General features: G+C 43.6%; 1 protein-coding gene across 3 annotated transcripts in view; it reads right to left on the bottom strand.

Moving 5' to 3' along the window:
• LOC108936607 (voltage-dependent L-type calcium channel subunit beta-4-like) overlaps positions 1-16,955 on the bottom strand; it is a 31,418-nt gene that overhangs the window by 1,113 nt on the left and 13,350 nt on the right. For all 3 annotated transcript variants that reach the window (XR_001966294.2, XM_018756098.2, XM_018756097.2), the window contains 11 exons: positions 11,624-11,743; positions 10,876-10,998; positions 9,803-9,930; positions 7,911-7,987; positions 6,936-6,955; positions 4,928-5,008; positions 3,751-3,809; positions 3,221-3,330; positions 805-956; positions 438-533; positions 153-338 (listed from right to left, as the gene is read on the bottom strand). Coding sequence is in view for 2 of the 3 variants with exons in the window: in XM_018756098.2 (XP_018611614.1) it covers positions 153-338; positions 438-533; positions 805-956; positions 3,221-3,330; positions 3,751-3,809; positions 4,928-5,008; positions 6,936-6,955; positions 7,911-7,987; positions 9,803-9,930; positions 10,876-10,998; positions 11,624-11,743 (1,152 nt within the window). In the remaining variant the exon portion in view is untranslated. The remainder of the gene's footprint in view (positions 1-152; positions 339-437; positions 534-804; positions 957-3,220; positions 3,331-3,750; positions 3,810-4,927; positions 5,009-6,935; positions 6,956-7,910; positions 7,988-9,802; positions 9,931-10,875; positions 10,999-11,623; positions 11,744-16,955) is intronic.

The following is a 16,955-nucleotide window of genomic DNA, read 5'->3' as shown; positions in this document are numbered from 1 at the left end:
TCACAGAATTGGTTTTTACTATGTTTTACTACATCACAAGAGCTTAGGGTCAGCTTTACAAAAACATGTAGCTAGACCTGCATGCACTCCACTTTATTTATCTGTACAATCAAAGATGAATAAGAGATCTATCTATCTATCTATTTTCTCACCTGTAGTCCAGAGATTGCAGTAGGATATGGAGTGAGTGCTGTGGATCCCAGGTTCCGACCAAGCAGGGGGTTCAGCGGAGTGCTACTAGAGGTGTGGGTGGAACGCCAGTACGCCTCCAGGTACTCGGCCAGGTGTTCGCAAGCATCTTCCAGTTGGTTCTCGTCCAGAATAATATCAAACATCTCCTAGGGAGGCATGTGGGAACACGGAAAGGTGAGCAAGGGGTGTCGTACTGGCAGAGTGGACTGTAACTAAGCATAGAGTCCTGCAACTTGGGTACCCACCGGTGGGCACTGTGCCAGTTTATCTGCTGCCACCAGCTGTACGTTGAGGTGTTTGCTCTGGGATTTACCCCGAGATTTGATCAGCCTCTGAAGGACCTGTAGGGTAGATGAGGCACTATGACCAACTCCATTTACTTAATTTTTCTTTCTAGAGAATGTTGACATGTATACACAAAAGACAGCTCAAAGTAAGACATGGGTAAGTCATTAAAGTTCAAAGCTAACATGTGACAACCACAGAAATGTAGAGAGACAAAAGTTTGGGGAAAAAAAATCAGAAATGACCTGGAAATCATTTTTTTAAACCACAAACCAAATATTAAAAATAACACTACAAATGTATTATTAGGAGGTATTCTGCCAGTACCTTTGGAGAGGACACTTTAACATGAACAATAATTGGTGCTAGTGACGTCTTTATTAACTGCGCTGGATGGTTGATGGTGTCAGCATCCAGTACAACTAACTGTAAGGATCTGGCCAGCTCAAAAATTCTCTCAATCTCACTCTGGACTTCCGCTGCGGGAAAAAACAAAAATAGAGTAGATTTTCAGTTTTACTGCAACGCTAAAACATACATCTGTTAACATGGGTTCAACGAAGTGTAGAAAAATATGCCAAGTAAGCCAGTAAAGCGGTTTGTATAAAAGAGATTACACTTTGATGTCAAGGTTTCCGGCGAGACTAGTCATTGCCCAGTTAGGGTTAGGGTTATGGACCAAAGCTCACCTGGTAAACACACCTGTGCGCTAACTGTGTGATTGGATGAGACACATGCTGTGTTTTAAGGTCCTATGGCTGGTGCTGTCTTAATTAAACAGTTGAACATTAAACAAAAGCACCAGGGCTGCGAAAATAATTAAAACACCAAAGATGCTTGTGGTACTCAGGAGCGTGGCCATGCACCCCCCGCCTGGATTATGGGTCTCCCCTGATAAGAGACAAGGGTCAGGTGTGGCCACAGTGCTTAGTGGCTGATGGAGGACAGGAGTCTTTGCACCGCACGGCTCGGACTGGCGTTGATGCGGTTGTGGCAAAAAGCTGCTGTTCTGTGTTTTTATGTGTGTTTGTGCCACTATTTGTTTTGTGTTTTTAATAAAAACACTCCATAAGTCCACACCGTACTGCCTCAAGCCCCATCGCAACCTGAACCTGTTCAACCCTACGTGCCAGTATTTTCAAACACACACACACACATTTTCAGAACCGCTTGTCCCATACGGGGTCACGGGGAACCGGAGCCTACCCGGCAACACAGGGCGTAAGGCCGGAGGGGGAGGGGACACACCCAGGACGGGACGCCAGTCCGTCGCAAGGCACCCCAAGCGGGACTCGAACCCCAGACCCACCGGAGAGCAGGACTGCGGTCCAACCCACTGCGCCACCGCACCCCCTTCTATTTTCAAACAATGTATAATAATTCACAATCTTTGTCCATGATATCATATGATGCAGAACATACATAGTACACTTTACCATAAAATATCAATGATAGAATATACTGTATGTGTGTATATTTATTTTACAGTAAATTTCACAGTATTTTTATTCCCCCCACCAAAATTAGAGAAAACTGGGAATCCTTGCCTTCTGTATTTCAGTTTCAGTATACATTATTGTAGCACGCCGGGCCGGTCGGAAGGGAGGGAGGAGCCGGGGATGGAACAACAGCAGCGGAACGTAATCAATGCCTCTATTTCTTCCCCCGGCTCGACCAGTGAGGGATAGAAAGTGACTGAGGAGCAGACGCCGGAGACGACCCCGGGACGTGAGAGAAAGAAAGCACGACCCCGGCCCTAACATCGACCCCGACCACAACCCCCGCCTCCAAGTACCCCCACAAGACACCAGTTCCCCGCACCCCCATTTCCCCCTGCCCTTTCTGTCTGCTGTCCCTACCACCAATAAACCCCCCCTCTCTAGCAACCCTCATGACTGTGTTGGCCCCTTCTTCTTACAATTATAATGTATGTTTAACTTCGTATTTGCGAATAATTAATGAATATCGATATTTGTTCACGATATGCCTGTAAGCAATGCACGTGTGCGAGCGGTGAAACCTGTACAGAGGCCAATATTGGTAGATAGGTCACGCAGGTTCAGTCAAGAGATGAGTACTGTTGACAAAGTACAGGCTGTCCTCGATTTACAATGTTTCGACTTCCGATTTTTTTTTGACTTTACGATTGTGAGCTGGCTATAGACATTCACTAGAAACCATTATTTGAATTTTTAATTTAGGTTTTTTTCTCGGGAAAACAATACATGGTGCGATACTCTCTCGCGATGCTGGGCTGTGGCAGCGATCCGCATCTCCCAGTCTGTCACGCAGAGGTGTGTATTAAGTGTATTAAATGCATTTTCGACTTACGATATTTTCGACTTATGACGGGTTTCGTGGAAATGTAACTCCATCGTAAATTGGGGACCACCTGTACTTAAGAGTGTGATCCCTAAAGTGAGAATTAATGAACATAATCCAAAAATGGCATAGTCACAAAACTGTGTGACCCTTAACCGTACATGGCATTAACCAGGCAACGATTATATACGGACATGATGAACAGGTGTTACATTTCCATCTGTGTTCCACAGGGTTTCAGTGATGAGACACACAAAACTGCATTGAAGACACCACGAAAAAACTGGATGTTTCCTGACCTCTCTAAATTTCTTTCACTGAGTGGGTTTATTCAAGATGCATAATCAGGTTTATCTTGTCATAACTCAGGATTATTCAAGTTAAATCAAACGGTTGTTTAATAAACCCCTCTTAGCTTTACCTAGGCTGGATCTAGTGTTGGATCTTTCAATGATGGCCCTCTTGCTGGGGTTGTTTAGGACTGACCGCTTGGCAAGAGAAATGTCTGCCGTGACTCTCGTGATAGATATCCTGTTACAAAAAAATACACATGTACAATTTTAGAAATCTAATATGCCACATGTACGGTCAATCGGCAAAGTAATAAATCTTTTAGCAAATTTTTAAGAGATGGTATAAAGCATCTTTATTGTCAATCCTCTGTCAGATTACAGGGACCCTTTAAATATTGTTTGAAAAAATATTTAATAAGAAATCTTCCATATTTATAAAAATAAAACCAAGGGGAAAAGACATAGCTATTAGCATTCAATAAAGGAAAAATGCGTATACTAGCTTTTGAACATAAAATGATACACCCGTGAATCCATCCAGCTTCTAATGTGCTTACACTCAAAACGACTTCAATGTGCAGTTGTACTGACGCATTAATAATACATACAGTACAATAAAAGAGGTGTGCACAATGACAACTGGGGGCTGGTGCCTCACCTGCCATCGAACCTGTGCTTCAGGAAGTCAAAAAGTGCTTTCTGCATCATGTCTGTCACCTAGCCATGGAGTCCAGGAGGAGCAAGCAAGAGGGGAGCGAAACGAAACGAGACAGAACGAGAGGGAGAGACAGAGACGAGGGGAAAGGCAGAGAAAGGAGTTCAGAAAAGAGGAAGGAGGAAAGCAGAGCAGGCTCCACACTCATGCACTTCCTAAAATGCCATAATTCAGGATTATTCAAGTTAAATCAAATGGTTGGTTAATAAGCGCCTCTTAGATTTGCGCAAGTTGGATCTAGTGTTGTAGTCTAGTAGTCTAGACCCTACTTACTGTATTGTTGCTTTCTTCCCAACACTGTACCAATAACAATGGATCTGAATATTTTTTCCATCGTGACCAAGCTCAACTGCAAGGAGCAGCACAGAGAAGTTTTAAACCCCTTCCGTAGGCACTGTTTGCATTTTGCCATGGATGGCTCCACAAGGCCAAAGCTGTTTCTCAGCTCTTTACACGTATTATATGTATGCTTTAATATTTGGCTTGCACACTGACACATAAACTTGGTTTCAAATGCTACAAATGGTCTGTGTACTGAAATAAATGACAACCTGAATGATTTTTTTGCCATATTCTGTTTACAGCCCCCTGGATGTCCCTCATTAGTCTTCTAAATTCAAATCTCGATCTTGTTTTAGTGACCAACGTGTGGTAACTGATGGTTGTTATAACAGTAGATCTGACACAGGGCTTTTGTTTGCCATCCTCTGAACCAAGATAGCCAAGAAAGATGTTTTCTTGGGGGTTCATAGCCTGTTTATCAGTGCATCACACCTGGGTGCCTAAAGACAGGTGTCTGATTGGAGTCATGCTCTCACACCATGCTGGGTCATGTTGAGCACAAAGACAGCAAACACAAAATCGAAAATATGTCACACCGGGCATGATGCAATGAGAAACAAACAATCCAATTTGAATATCATCAAATCTGAGTTCCAAACAAATTTTCCATCTATGTGTCATAAGCATTCCCAATTGCATTTAAAGCTGGCTGGGAGAAGTTTTTCAGGCAACAAAGGGAGAGCAAAGGTTTTTCAAGGCACTGCTGCTTACATGGGCTCATGCAGTGTGTCAGCAGGAGTACTGGTATCGGGACAATTGTCTAGGAAACACAGCCTACCTCATACCCCTTCAGGGAGGGCCCAACAAGAACCACAGGCCTCATGGAGGGCACAACATCATAGGGTGGGATATGTTCCGTCTGCAGCCGAAACAGGGAGTTTAGACCAGAAAAGTAAGCATGGTAACAAAATATCACCTACTGTACATTTCATAATGGTAGTCCTTTATCCTTGTGCTTCTGGGATACATATTATTATTATTATTATTATTATTATTATTATTATTAAGTAACTGATAGCATAGTGGTCAAAACTGCTGCCTCACCTATTGCTATTTACACTTGAGGAAGGAACTTATCCTTAATTGTTCCAAGTAAAATTGCCAAGCTGTATAAATAGGTAAATAGCTGTTAACATTGTAGGTTGCGTTTGAGAAAAGAATCAATAAATATATTATTCTTATAGAGCTTATCCATTATTTTGATGTAAAGCAATGATTTCACAAATTGGAAGTTGGCAATTCTACTGGACAAATTAAAGCATCTCGCTTTAGATTCTGCACACAAGTCCTTTACACAGTTTCTTACCCCTAACCGTAAATACTTTGAGGGGTAGTTTTCCCACTGAGATATTATTCTAGTTTGATATTGAATTATTCATATAATACTTTTCCTTCTAATAATTTATAATGCACGCACACAGTTTGTCCCACGCTGGGTCACGGCAAACCGGAGCCTAACCCAGCAACACATGCGCAAGGCCAGAAGGGGAGGGGACACACCCAGGATGGGACGCCAATCTGTCCCAAGGCACCCCAAGCAGGGCTTGAACTCCAGACCCACTGGAGAGCAAACCTTGGCCAAACCCGCTGCACCACTGCACCCCCTACAATTTATAATGTCATGTTACAATTATTTACCTATTTACACAGGTGGACAATTTTTACAGGTGCAGTTTAGGGGTACCCTGATCAAGGGCGTTATAGTCGGAGGTGGGATTCATAATATTTAAAGAAATGCATAGGCTATGACTTTTAAGAAGAATTTAAGGATTTAAAAAATCCACAATAATAAGTATAATCACAGGATTAACCCTGTATTCCACGTCACACCCAAAAATAAAACTTGCAAAGTTTGGATGACGTACCCACTTCTACAATGGCTATGCTTAAGTAAAACAGCAAATTATTTGAGTAATTTCCATTAGTTGCAACAAAATGGGAGCATCAATAGAAATGCTGAATCGTTCGCATTTGTTTTGGTCCATGTGGTTTGTGTTTTCTTTCCTGGCTTTTAAAGAAAATGAAATGAGCGTATGGGGCGTGGTGGCACGGCGGGTTTGACCGGGTCCTGCCGTCTGGTGGGTCTGAGGTTTGAGCCCCGCTTGGGGTGCCCTGCAATGGACTGACATCCTGTCCTGGGTGTGTCTCCTCCCCACCTAGCTTTGCACCCTGTGCTGCTGGGTTAGGCTGCAGTGTGTGTGAAATTATTGTACATCTGTCTTCCAGTATGGTAGCACTGACTGCTGCCTTAAAGTACCTGGGCTACTTGGACATAAGCTCAAATCCCGCTCAGTCTGTGTGGGGTTGCTAATTTCTCCCCGCGTCTATGTCGGCTTCCTCCCACAGTAAGAAAAAACATGCAGTTTATGTGACTTGGTAATACTAAATTGCGTGTGTACCCTGAGACAGACTGCTGTCCTTGCATCTAGTGATTATGGGATAGGCTCCAGACCACCATGAGCCTGGCCAGAAAAAGCACATAGCATAAGTGATATTCCAGTATTTCCAAAGTTTCACTTTAGCAAATATTTGGTATGGATGATTTAATTTATTTGTTGTAATCTAGTTAAATATCACATTTGTCTGCTTGTTGGGTTTGGTCCTAGCAAAAGCACCCTTCTACGAGAAATGCGACTTGTTTGTACTCTTGGTTCTAGTGCATGCAGTGTTGAATCAGTATCTGAGGAAGATTCACTCTGTTTTCTTCGCTAAATGCAAACTGGAAGCAGTACCGTGGCGATCAGTACAATTTATGAATGCAAATAAAAACGTTTTCATGCACTCACCACTTTCTGCTTTTGCTTTCCTATAAAGAGCAAGAGAATTAAAAATGTGTTAAAAGGCAGCTGTAACATAAAAGTTATGACATGAATGACAGACCCCTAAACACGTCTTACATCTCCAGGACTCTGCAGTGAGCCAGACATAATGTTGTTCAGGGTCCACTTATCCCTGCATGCATAGAAACACACCTAAACCGTAGTTTATTTTTTTTAAACACACAGTACTGTGCAAAAGTCTTGGGCGCTTAGATGCTGCACAAAAATATTTGTTTTAGACGGTTATTTAATGTCTTCTGCATTAGTGTCAATGGGAAAGAGCATGTTTTAGATTTCCAAGAATTTCTTTTGCAAAAATTTACAGTATTACAGTAAGGGTTTTGTACGTCGTTAAAGAAAGAAAGTACACACACACACACAGTCTGAAACCACTTATCCCAAGCAGGGTCAGGGCGAGCCGGAGCCTAACCCAACAACACAGGGCGCAAGGCTGGAGGGGGAGGGACACACCCAGGACGGGACGCCAGTCCATCAGAAGGCACCCCAAGCGGGACTCGACCCCCAGACCCGCCAGAGAGCAGGACCCGGCCAAACCCCGCTCGGGACAAGGGCTTGTTGATGATGGATGGTTACTAAGCTTTGTAGGAAGTTTATTAATTAAGAGCATTATTTCTGGAAGCATTCTCACTTTACAGCCTTTTTTCCCCAAATCAATTTCCTAAAACTTTTGCACAGTACTGTATTTTGAGGGAACAGTTTATGATTACAGGATCGGCTTCTTTGTTTTGAGAGGCAAAGGTTTCCACGTTTTCAGAAACAAAGGAAACAATGTTGATAAGAAGCCGATCCTGCAATCCGATGAATTCAAAAAGCAGTTACCATTTGGTTGTGGAACTGTGATTCGGACCCAGGCTTTAATAAAAGTGACACGCCCCTGAGGTCCCCCCCCCCAAGTACCCTAACTTTCTGTAGTCTACTCACCTGCAGAGGGAGGATTGGGTCTGAATGTGCCTGAAACCATATCGCCTAGACTGGAGGAGGAGTTTCCACTGGACTTGCTGCAAGGTGTAAGAGACACCAGAGTACATTGTTAGTGTGTACAACGTAACAGATAATGTGTGACAGACTGCGGCCCTATTCTCCTTAGTCTCATATACAGCAGGAGCCCAACTTAACACACTTTCAAGCAACTTTTCACTGTTATAAACAGTTTTGAGAACACACACACACACACACATAATGTGTGAAGCTGCTAATCCCGAGCAGGGTCGCAGCGAGCCAGAGCCTGGGCCGGCAGCACAGGGCCGGAGGGGATACACCCCGGGCAGGACGCCACTCCATCGCAGGGCACCCTAAGCAGCACTCGAACCCCAGATTCATCACAGGGCAGGTCCTGGCCAAACCCGCAACCCCCCCCACACCCGCCTTTGGGAAATGTTTAGTATTTCTTTTTCTATAAAGCACACCAGTTCTAAGTGCTCGCCAACGTGTCACTCAATGCTCTGAAAGACAGCAATTGTGAGTAGAAAGTAGCACCTTGCGTTTTTCTCCTCAAAAGAATGGCGAAGCAAACAGCTTGTGAACGAGCTATAGATGACTCTACACCTTCTACATCTACCAGTTTTGAGACATCAGTGACGTGCTGTCTCTCCATCATCCAGCACCACTACATAATACCTCCACCTCCGAATTGATGCGCACAGTTGTTGTCTGCACTTCAAGGTAAATAACCTATAATTTACACTGGTTTTTTTTTTTTTTTACATTTTGTAGAATTGTGCTTTTATTTGTGGGGTAAAAAAAAAAAAAAAAAGATCATGGAGCTGCAGATGAGGACAAATGCCCCGGTCGAGCTCTGGGCCATGGTTCTTCATTGTGCTTTCTTATTTACACCGTGTTATCAGCACCCCTGCCAGGGGATGCAGAATGAGGCTGTCTGTCAGCCTGGTCTCTGCGAGCTGCTCGGTACGAGAGAGAGAACATCTGCAGCTTTGTTCCTAAATGTAGGGCTGTCATATTGCTGATGTTTACATATACATTTATTCATTTAGCAGAATATCCCAGTGCTCCAAAGCAACGTACAACTCAGAAGAAACAAAAGAACATTACACTGAAATACGCCGATAGAACTGCAAACTCTACAGCACGAATGATACTTGATTCACGGCACTAAGACCCCGGAGCTGAGCTGAGGAAGTCGACAGAAATTCCATCTGAACACACACACTTTCTGAACCGCTTGTCCCATACGGGGTCACGAAGCCTACCCGGCAACACAGGGCATAAGGCCAGAGGGGGAGGGGACACACCCAGGACGGGACGCCAGTCCGTCGCAAGGCACCCCAAGCGGGACTCGAACCCCAGACCCACTGGAGAGCAGGACCTGGTCCAACCCACTGCGCCACCACGCCCCCTCCATTTAAACACTTCATCTAGAATATTGTTTGACTTCTAGACTCACTGTGCAGTTCCACTGGTTTCATACCTGTGGGAATTAGTTTAGCAGGACTGCTGTTAGTTCGGAATGAAAATCAGCTGCTGTTGCGGCAGTTTCATACCACACAGCGAGAATGTCCTCCATCCCGTGGCACTGCAGTTTTGCACATCTGTCGTGTAAGTATACTGTATATTTTCTGACAGCACACGATGCTCCATATATGTATCGTAGCCTAGGCTTGCCCTGTGGTTAACGTTCTTCTGATCAATCCCACTCCTAGTCAAAGAAACTTAGAGAACAGCTTATGAAGACTGGCATCTTAATCGTATTTCTTTAGGACACCTGTCCCTCATTTATTTCTCTAAATGGGAGACCCAAGGCATGCTGTAGAAAATTCATAATCGAAACAGTCAGAGACTGTGCCGCCAAGCCTGACCCTTGAAAGCGCCCCCTTTTCTGCTCCTGCTGGATGCGGATGTTCTCGAGCTTCAGGGGGCTGGGGATGAAGCCAATCTCGCAGCCCTCCTTCACCAACCGGCCGATCCACCAGTCATTGCTGTACTTCTGTAACCGAGAAAAAAACACAAGAAACGTAGCACTATACGGTATGCATCCCTCCAAACACAAGGAGCGTTGGTACAGGGTCAATGCCGTCAGATTGAATTTGACTCACGGTGACCACTCTCTCATGGTAAAGGACGGTACGGGAGTGGTTTGCCATTGCTTTTGAAGGCCTTTCGAACGCAAGGAGAACATCCAAACTCCACAAAGGCTGAGCCAGATTTGAACCTCAGCCCAAATGCACATTAGCCACTTTGAAGCATGCAAGCAGAGGCATAGCAAAAAAACAAGAATGATATGAAATCAGTTCATACAGGAGTCATAGAATCATTTTAATACAACATGTTAAAATTGCCTTTAATGGAAAAAATCTCTTAATATCATAGCAAAACAAAAAACAAAAATGAAACTAATTTTATTGTAGGGGCAGCATAGTGGCATAGCAGGCAATGCTGTTGCCTCACAGTGCATAGGCTTTTTGGGCATGGGTTCAAATCCAGTACGGTCTGTGTGGAGTTTACATGTTCTCCCCGTGTCTGTGTGGGTTTCCTCCTATAGTCCAAAGACACGCAGTTGAGGTGACCTGGTGGAGGTAAATTGCCCGTGTGTATGTTTGGGGCAGCCCTGAAGTGGACTGACATTGTGGACAGGGTGTACCACTCTCACCCTTGCATCCAGTGATTCCAGGATAGGATCCAGACTGTTGCCCTTGACCGGGACAAGAGTTAATGAAAGTGAGTAAGTTTGTTGTAAGCACACAAAGAATTGTTATCTAGGACATCCCAGTCTGACAAACTTTGCATAATGTAATGCTTTGCATGAAACGTGTCGGAGCTGACGCTTCCCAGGTGCACCATCCCAGTATGAGATGACAACCCGAGGATGACATAAGAGTTTTCCAAGCATGGAAAACAGGATAGGAGAGGACACCTGTCCAGCATGATGTACCTCTTTAATGTGCAAGAAGTCCTTGGTATCAAAAGAAATGGCGGTTCCTGCTACGGGAACATCCTCGTCGAGGGCACCGCAGTAACACACGTTGGTCTTCACAGCAAAGGCCACTGCTTTGGCCTGTGGAGGACACAGGAGGAACAAAGTATCCAAGTGCTGTAAGCAAGACCTGCCCAGTTGCTGTCTTTCTGCAACTCACTGCTGGCACAAATTGGTCCAAACATGCTGAGCAATGAACATCCAAACATCACCTCTGTTTCTTCCACCACATTCCCATTGCAGCCTCACTGTACAGGAACATTGCTCTAATGGTATGACCTATGGACACGCTTTTCCACACCAGCTGAGACTGGTCTGGGATCTCTAAGGCTGAGTAGGTGGTGAGTGTGGAAGAACTAAGCTGGAGGAAGCTCCCTCTGAGTGTAGGACACAAGAGCTGGTTGAGCACATGAGCATGGTTTTACTATATGTCTAGATCATTATATTTTTATTTTTTATTTTACCATTATATTTTTATCTTACTTTATTTTATTTTATCCTATTTTTATCATTACATATTCTTTATATTTCTGTAGTATGCTTCCAGTGTCTGTTTTATTTTATTTGAATTTCCTGATTTTTATTATCGCTATTATTAGTATGTATCAGGGACAGTCGGAAAAGCATTTCACTGCACGTCGTACTAAGTATGGTTGTGTATGTGACAAATAGAATTTGAATTTGAGTTTGAAGAGCAAGTTCTCACCTTTGCTCTTTCCAGCTGCAACGCAGCCTGCTGCTCACGCTCCTGCCGTCCACCCTCCCGCTCCTCCTCCAGTGATACATCTGAGTCCGACGGCCTGCTAGTGTAGGAATCAGCTGAGCCCTGCAGCAAGAGAGAGAGAGAGCGCACTGTCACATGGAGCAAAGACCGCCTCATAGAGAGTGACCGCTGGCGATCAGCCTTGAACCATAAAGTACAATAATCACAGAGCCACTTCTTCACTCCAGTTCAGCCTTAGGGTCAGGTACCAGGTACATCCCAGTACACAAGGTTTTGAGCTTAACCCTTTACACAGCCACTGCTCCTGTATTGTATGTAAATGTTTGTGTACCTTTTAAAAAAAAAAAAAAAAAAAAAAAAAATTGTAGGAAGGTGATCAGGATTCATCTATCCTGAGTTTTATGCATCTACTCGTGTGATGAACATCGGTGCATAAAGTGGAAAGAAACTAAGTTTACTTAAGAATCACGTGTCTGCAACTAAGTCTCTCTTTCTCCTAATGTGATGCACTAATTGTATTTTCTCTGAGATGTACGTCCCTTTGGAGAAAAGCATCTGCTAAATGAATAAATGTAAATCTAATGTAATGTAACGTACAAGAAGGTTTCTGAGGATCAATCATGAACACTATGCATGAAGCGATGCTGATGGAACACCTTTGATTAATTTGTGTTAGCAAACAGGGTGTGCTTTGATAATTGTGTGTCTGTCTCAAAAGCTCTTTGCTGAATGCATTTTGCTAGACCGAGTTGTGCATCGCGTCGGAAAAAAAGTGTCTGCTAAATGTAATTGGATTCATTGTCAGTTATTTTGATGCTTCACTTTCACTTGCAGTTTTGTCTGCAGTAAATTTAAAAGGCCCTCTTGGTTAATTAGCTATATGTTGAGATATTGTTCTTATTATGAGCTGCCCCATGCTTGGGCCCTAAGCAGACCTGCCATGATCCTGTATATTACAGGTGATAAAAAGTAGATGATCACATAATTTCACAGGTACTATAGTTTCAATCAGTGTAAATCGGTTAAGCAATGTCATAGCTTGGGTATTGTAGTAGGAGAGGGTTGAGAGGGTTTTTGGCATCTCCAATTTTGGGGGTTTCACCCAAAATTGGATGGGCCAAATTTTGCTACTAAAATCAAAAAATAAATTGACATCTTGGAAAAAAATTATTAAAAAAAACTTTTCATAAAAACATAGAAATAGTTTATTAAGAAGATCTGCTGCCTTATATACCTTTGTGAAATCATATGAGCATCACCGTCCAATGTCTTGAAATGTTCCACCTTTGTAGGTAAAATTTCTACGGAAATTAAAAAAAGTTAAAAGTGTTGGTCTGTGCAGTAAATTGTATATATCTACTTGTTCTCTTATCAAACTTCAGCCTTTAAAATAAGTTTAGTTTTCAGTTGAACTAGAAATTTGTGTTCTGTGGATACATGACATTCACACGTGTGCTACCTTAAATGATTACACAAAAAAAAGCTTATTTATAAATTAAATTTTTTTCTTCTTTCTTTAAAATCAGTATATGTCTATTTAAAACACTTTTTCATGTATGTATTTGTACCTTTATTAATTTAGACATAGAAGTCTAAAGGGGTGCCAGTGGATTCTTGCCTAAGGGTGCCAAAAACCCTTGCGTCTACGCCGGGTTGACGTGTGCTTCTGAGGTTCTGGACAGTATACTGAGTCCATGCTGTCGCAGAGACAGGTACCAGAGGGTGGGGGTGGGTGTCATCACTAGGAAGCATGGTGTACGAAATGGGACCAACGTCACGATGACTAAATAAGTCAAGCTGGGGAAGCGCTGAAATATACAAGGAACCTTCTGAAGCTCGCTGAATACATTCAGTGAAAATAATCCATCTAGAATCAACATCAAAATCAACCAAAGAAGGAGAGCAGAAAAAGGCATTCAGAGAGAGCAGGATCGGACCAGCTGTGACAGTAAAACAGTATTTCATGTTAGACGTTATATCTTTGTAAATGTCACGCTCCATTGTATCCTGTACCCTTATCTAACATTGTGTTAAACATCAGCTTAATGTAATCATAATAATAAAACATTCTGTCATTTTGTTGGATATGTGATGTGCTGACTCTGACTCGCCATCACCGTGTTATGTATGTTTTAATTTCATTCTACTGCAGTTGATTGCACTTTTGGTTTCTGTAACCGTGATGAGAATCTGCAAAATGAGCTGCACTGCAGACTGTGAAGCAGGGGTGTGGAGGCATGGTGGTGCAGCGGGATTGGCCAGGTCCTACTCTCTGGCAGGTCTGGGGTTTGAGTCCTGCTTGGGGTGCCTTGTGACGGACTGGTGTCCCGTCCTGGGTGTGTCCCCTCCCCCTCCAGCCTTGTGCCCTGCGTTGTCAGGTTAGGCTCCGGCTTGCCGTGACCCTGCTTGGGACAAGCATTTCAGCCAGTGTGTGTGCAGACTGTGATTCCTTGAGTCAGGAGACACAAAGACTGTGCAAGAAGGATAAACTAGAATGCTCCTGGGGTTTAAATCTATCAGTTCTCTACCAACATTTATTCATATAGCTGATGTCTTTCTCTAGAATAACTTACAATTTTTTACCCATATATACAGCCAGGTAATCTTTTCCGGTGGAGCAATTTAGGGTACACACGTTGTACAAGGTTACTGCAGTTAGAGATCGGATTCAACCGGCAATCTTCCAGGTTCAAAGGCAGGTGCTTTCACCATTACACTACCTATTACTCATCTGATGCTGCTGACCACAGAACCTTACTCAATGGACTCGAATCTCTGGTTGGATTAATGGGTACTATTCTAAAGTGTAACAGTGGTGTGGTGGCACAGCGGGTTTCGTCGGGTCCTGCTCTGTGGTGGATTTGGGGTGCGAGTCCTGCTTGGGCTGCCTTGCAATGGACTGGCGTCCCATCCTGGGTGTATCCCCTCCTCCTCCAGCCTTGCGCCCTGTGTTGCCAGGTTAGGCTCCGATTCGCCTCAGGACAAGTGGCTCCTATTTATCCACTCACCAGAATAGTTTGTGCTAAAATTCAATGGCTGCGTAACTTTGTTTTTGCTTAGAGTTGAAAACGGCGTACATCAGGGTTCAAAGCTTAGTCTATTATTGTTTTCAGTATACATGCTGGTGGTAGGTGGTAGTACTTATTAAAGGTTAAGGTCTACTACAACTGTAAGTTATAAATGAATTATATACAGTTTGTCTTGTTTGTATCGTCTGTCTCAACCACTTTAAATATCTGTTATATTATAAAAGCTACTATAAACACACACTCTCTGATACCGCTCGTCTCAAGCGGGGTAGCGGCAAGCCGGAGCCTAACCTGGCAACACAGGGTGCATAGCCAGATGGGGAGGGGACACACCCAGGATGGGACGCCAGTCCGTCGCAAGGCACCTCAAGCAGGACTCAAACCCCAGATCCACCAGAGAGCAGGACCTGGGCAAACCCGCCGCACCCCCCATATACTATAAACCATATAGTATAAAAAGACTACTTATTCTAAGACTACTTAGGGGCCTGAGGAATCTGATCTGTGATTGGGACTCAAATAAGGAACTGTGGCGAGTACTCTAGTAAGGCTGATCATTGATGAGACAGAATCCTCAGAAGAAGAATACGTGCCAAAACTTTAGCAAAGGCTGAACTTAGAAGATCCAGTAAGGCACTGGTTGAAGTCCGCACAAACAATCACTCAACCTGTGTGGCCTCGACAAAATATGAATCAGACATGTCTGCTTAGCTATCACCAAACACATGTGCCATCCCAAGAGTGGAAGTGTCACTAGTGAAATTGCGAGTTACTGATTTAAACCTCCTTGCTGAGCTAAGGTAATCAAACATCTCATACCTCAGAGAAGAGAAAGGGGAAACTTCAGTAAGACACTGTGAAATGCTATATGATGGTCTTGTAAGAACATGCTGCAGGATGGAAGCAAGAAATCTAACGATCAGTAGAGAAATGGCACATCATCCAATTGGGATGTGTCACGCGGAACCGAGGGAGCCGAAACGGCTGGACCCAAGTACAGTATCCTTCATCTGGACTCAGTGGATCGGGTGAGTTCTCAGTATCGGGGACAGGCGAAGGGTCGGTCAATCGGCGGTCAGAGTCGGAGCGAGGATCCGTGGAGGTGGTCAGGGGATAAAGCGAAGGTCACAAACCGAAGGACGGAAACAGGAAACAAGGGCAGTGTGAGAACAGGGCATCACGAAGGAGGATGGTTGTCTCAGACAAGATTCCGCAAGTTTACAGGAGCCGAGGAGGGTCTTTTAAAGGTGAGTGGTTAGTCAAGTGCTTGACTGGTGTCAGGTGCTGTCAACTGAGGTGCGGGCGTGGACATAACAGTATGACACGGGGTGTGGAAAACCATTGCATGTAAAGAAAATGTAGATGAACTAAGGGCCCTTATGGAAGAAATAATTAGTAACATGAAAGAAGGAATCCCACCGAGCACCCTATGGCAGGGAATAAATAGAGAAAAACATGTTCCCAAGAGGCCTGGGAAAACAGATCCAAGGAATACTTGTAGCATTTAACCCAGAATGGACTACAGACAGAGAAATAAAAAAGTCCTGCGGCAGTACAACTGTAAAGATGCTGTCTTAAGGATGAAGAAGGAAGGGGAAACCTAGAAACAGAAAGCCCAGGATAAGGTGAGAAGAAAAAAACATAGGAAAGAAAGGAAAGATGGACAGAAAAAGATTGAGTAATAGGAGACAGAACAAGAGAAGAATTTAATAAAGAGAGAGAAAGGTTAAGAAAAGGGAAAGTTAAAAGAATGGAATCAGGGACAGAGAAGCCAAAACCTAAAAATAAGAGCAGCTTCATCCGCTAGGAAGAATAGGAGAAAATGTGAAAAGAGGAAAGGAAAGCTGTCTACAAGTACAGGAAACAGGATAAGAAAGAGCGCGGTTAGCTGTGTGCGTCCCTGCGTTTGTCGGTCTCACTAAGTCATTCGCCCTCTATCTGAGTCAATAGCAGCAGCTGGGAACCATCACTCATCACTTCATCGGTATCTTTGTAAATTCCAAAGAGTCAATGTGTTTCGATTTAAACTCAGATGGTTTACCATGTGTGTCTAAATAATATTCCCAAAAACTGTCAGCGAGTGTGGTCAGAACACACCAATGCAACATGTCTGGACTGAATCTCCAACAGCGCACTGAAACAGCATGTGTTCACTTCAAGAAGCTTGCGATAATGGAAACTAACGACTTTCATAAAGATCATAACCTACATATTATACCTTTCCTTATTTCTCTAGTCTCAGAAAAAGTTAGAAAAAAGTATTTCTATAGTAGTAAATTTGTATT

This window comes from Scleropages formosus, chromosome 24, assembly GCF_900964775.1.
Source record: "Scleropages formosus chromosome 24, fSclFor1.1, whole genome shotgun sequence".
In the NCBI taxonomy this organism is placed as follows: Eukaryota; Metazoa; Chordata; class Actinopteri; order Osteoglossiformes; family Osteoglossidae; genus Scleropages; species Scleropages formosus.
The sequence above is the reverse complement of the archived record's forward strand: the minus strand, read 5'-3'. Positions and strand labels throughout refer to the sequence as shown.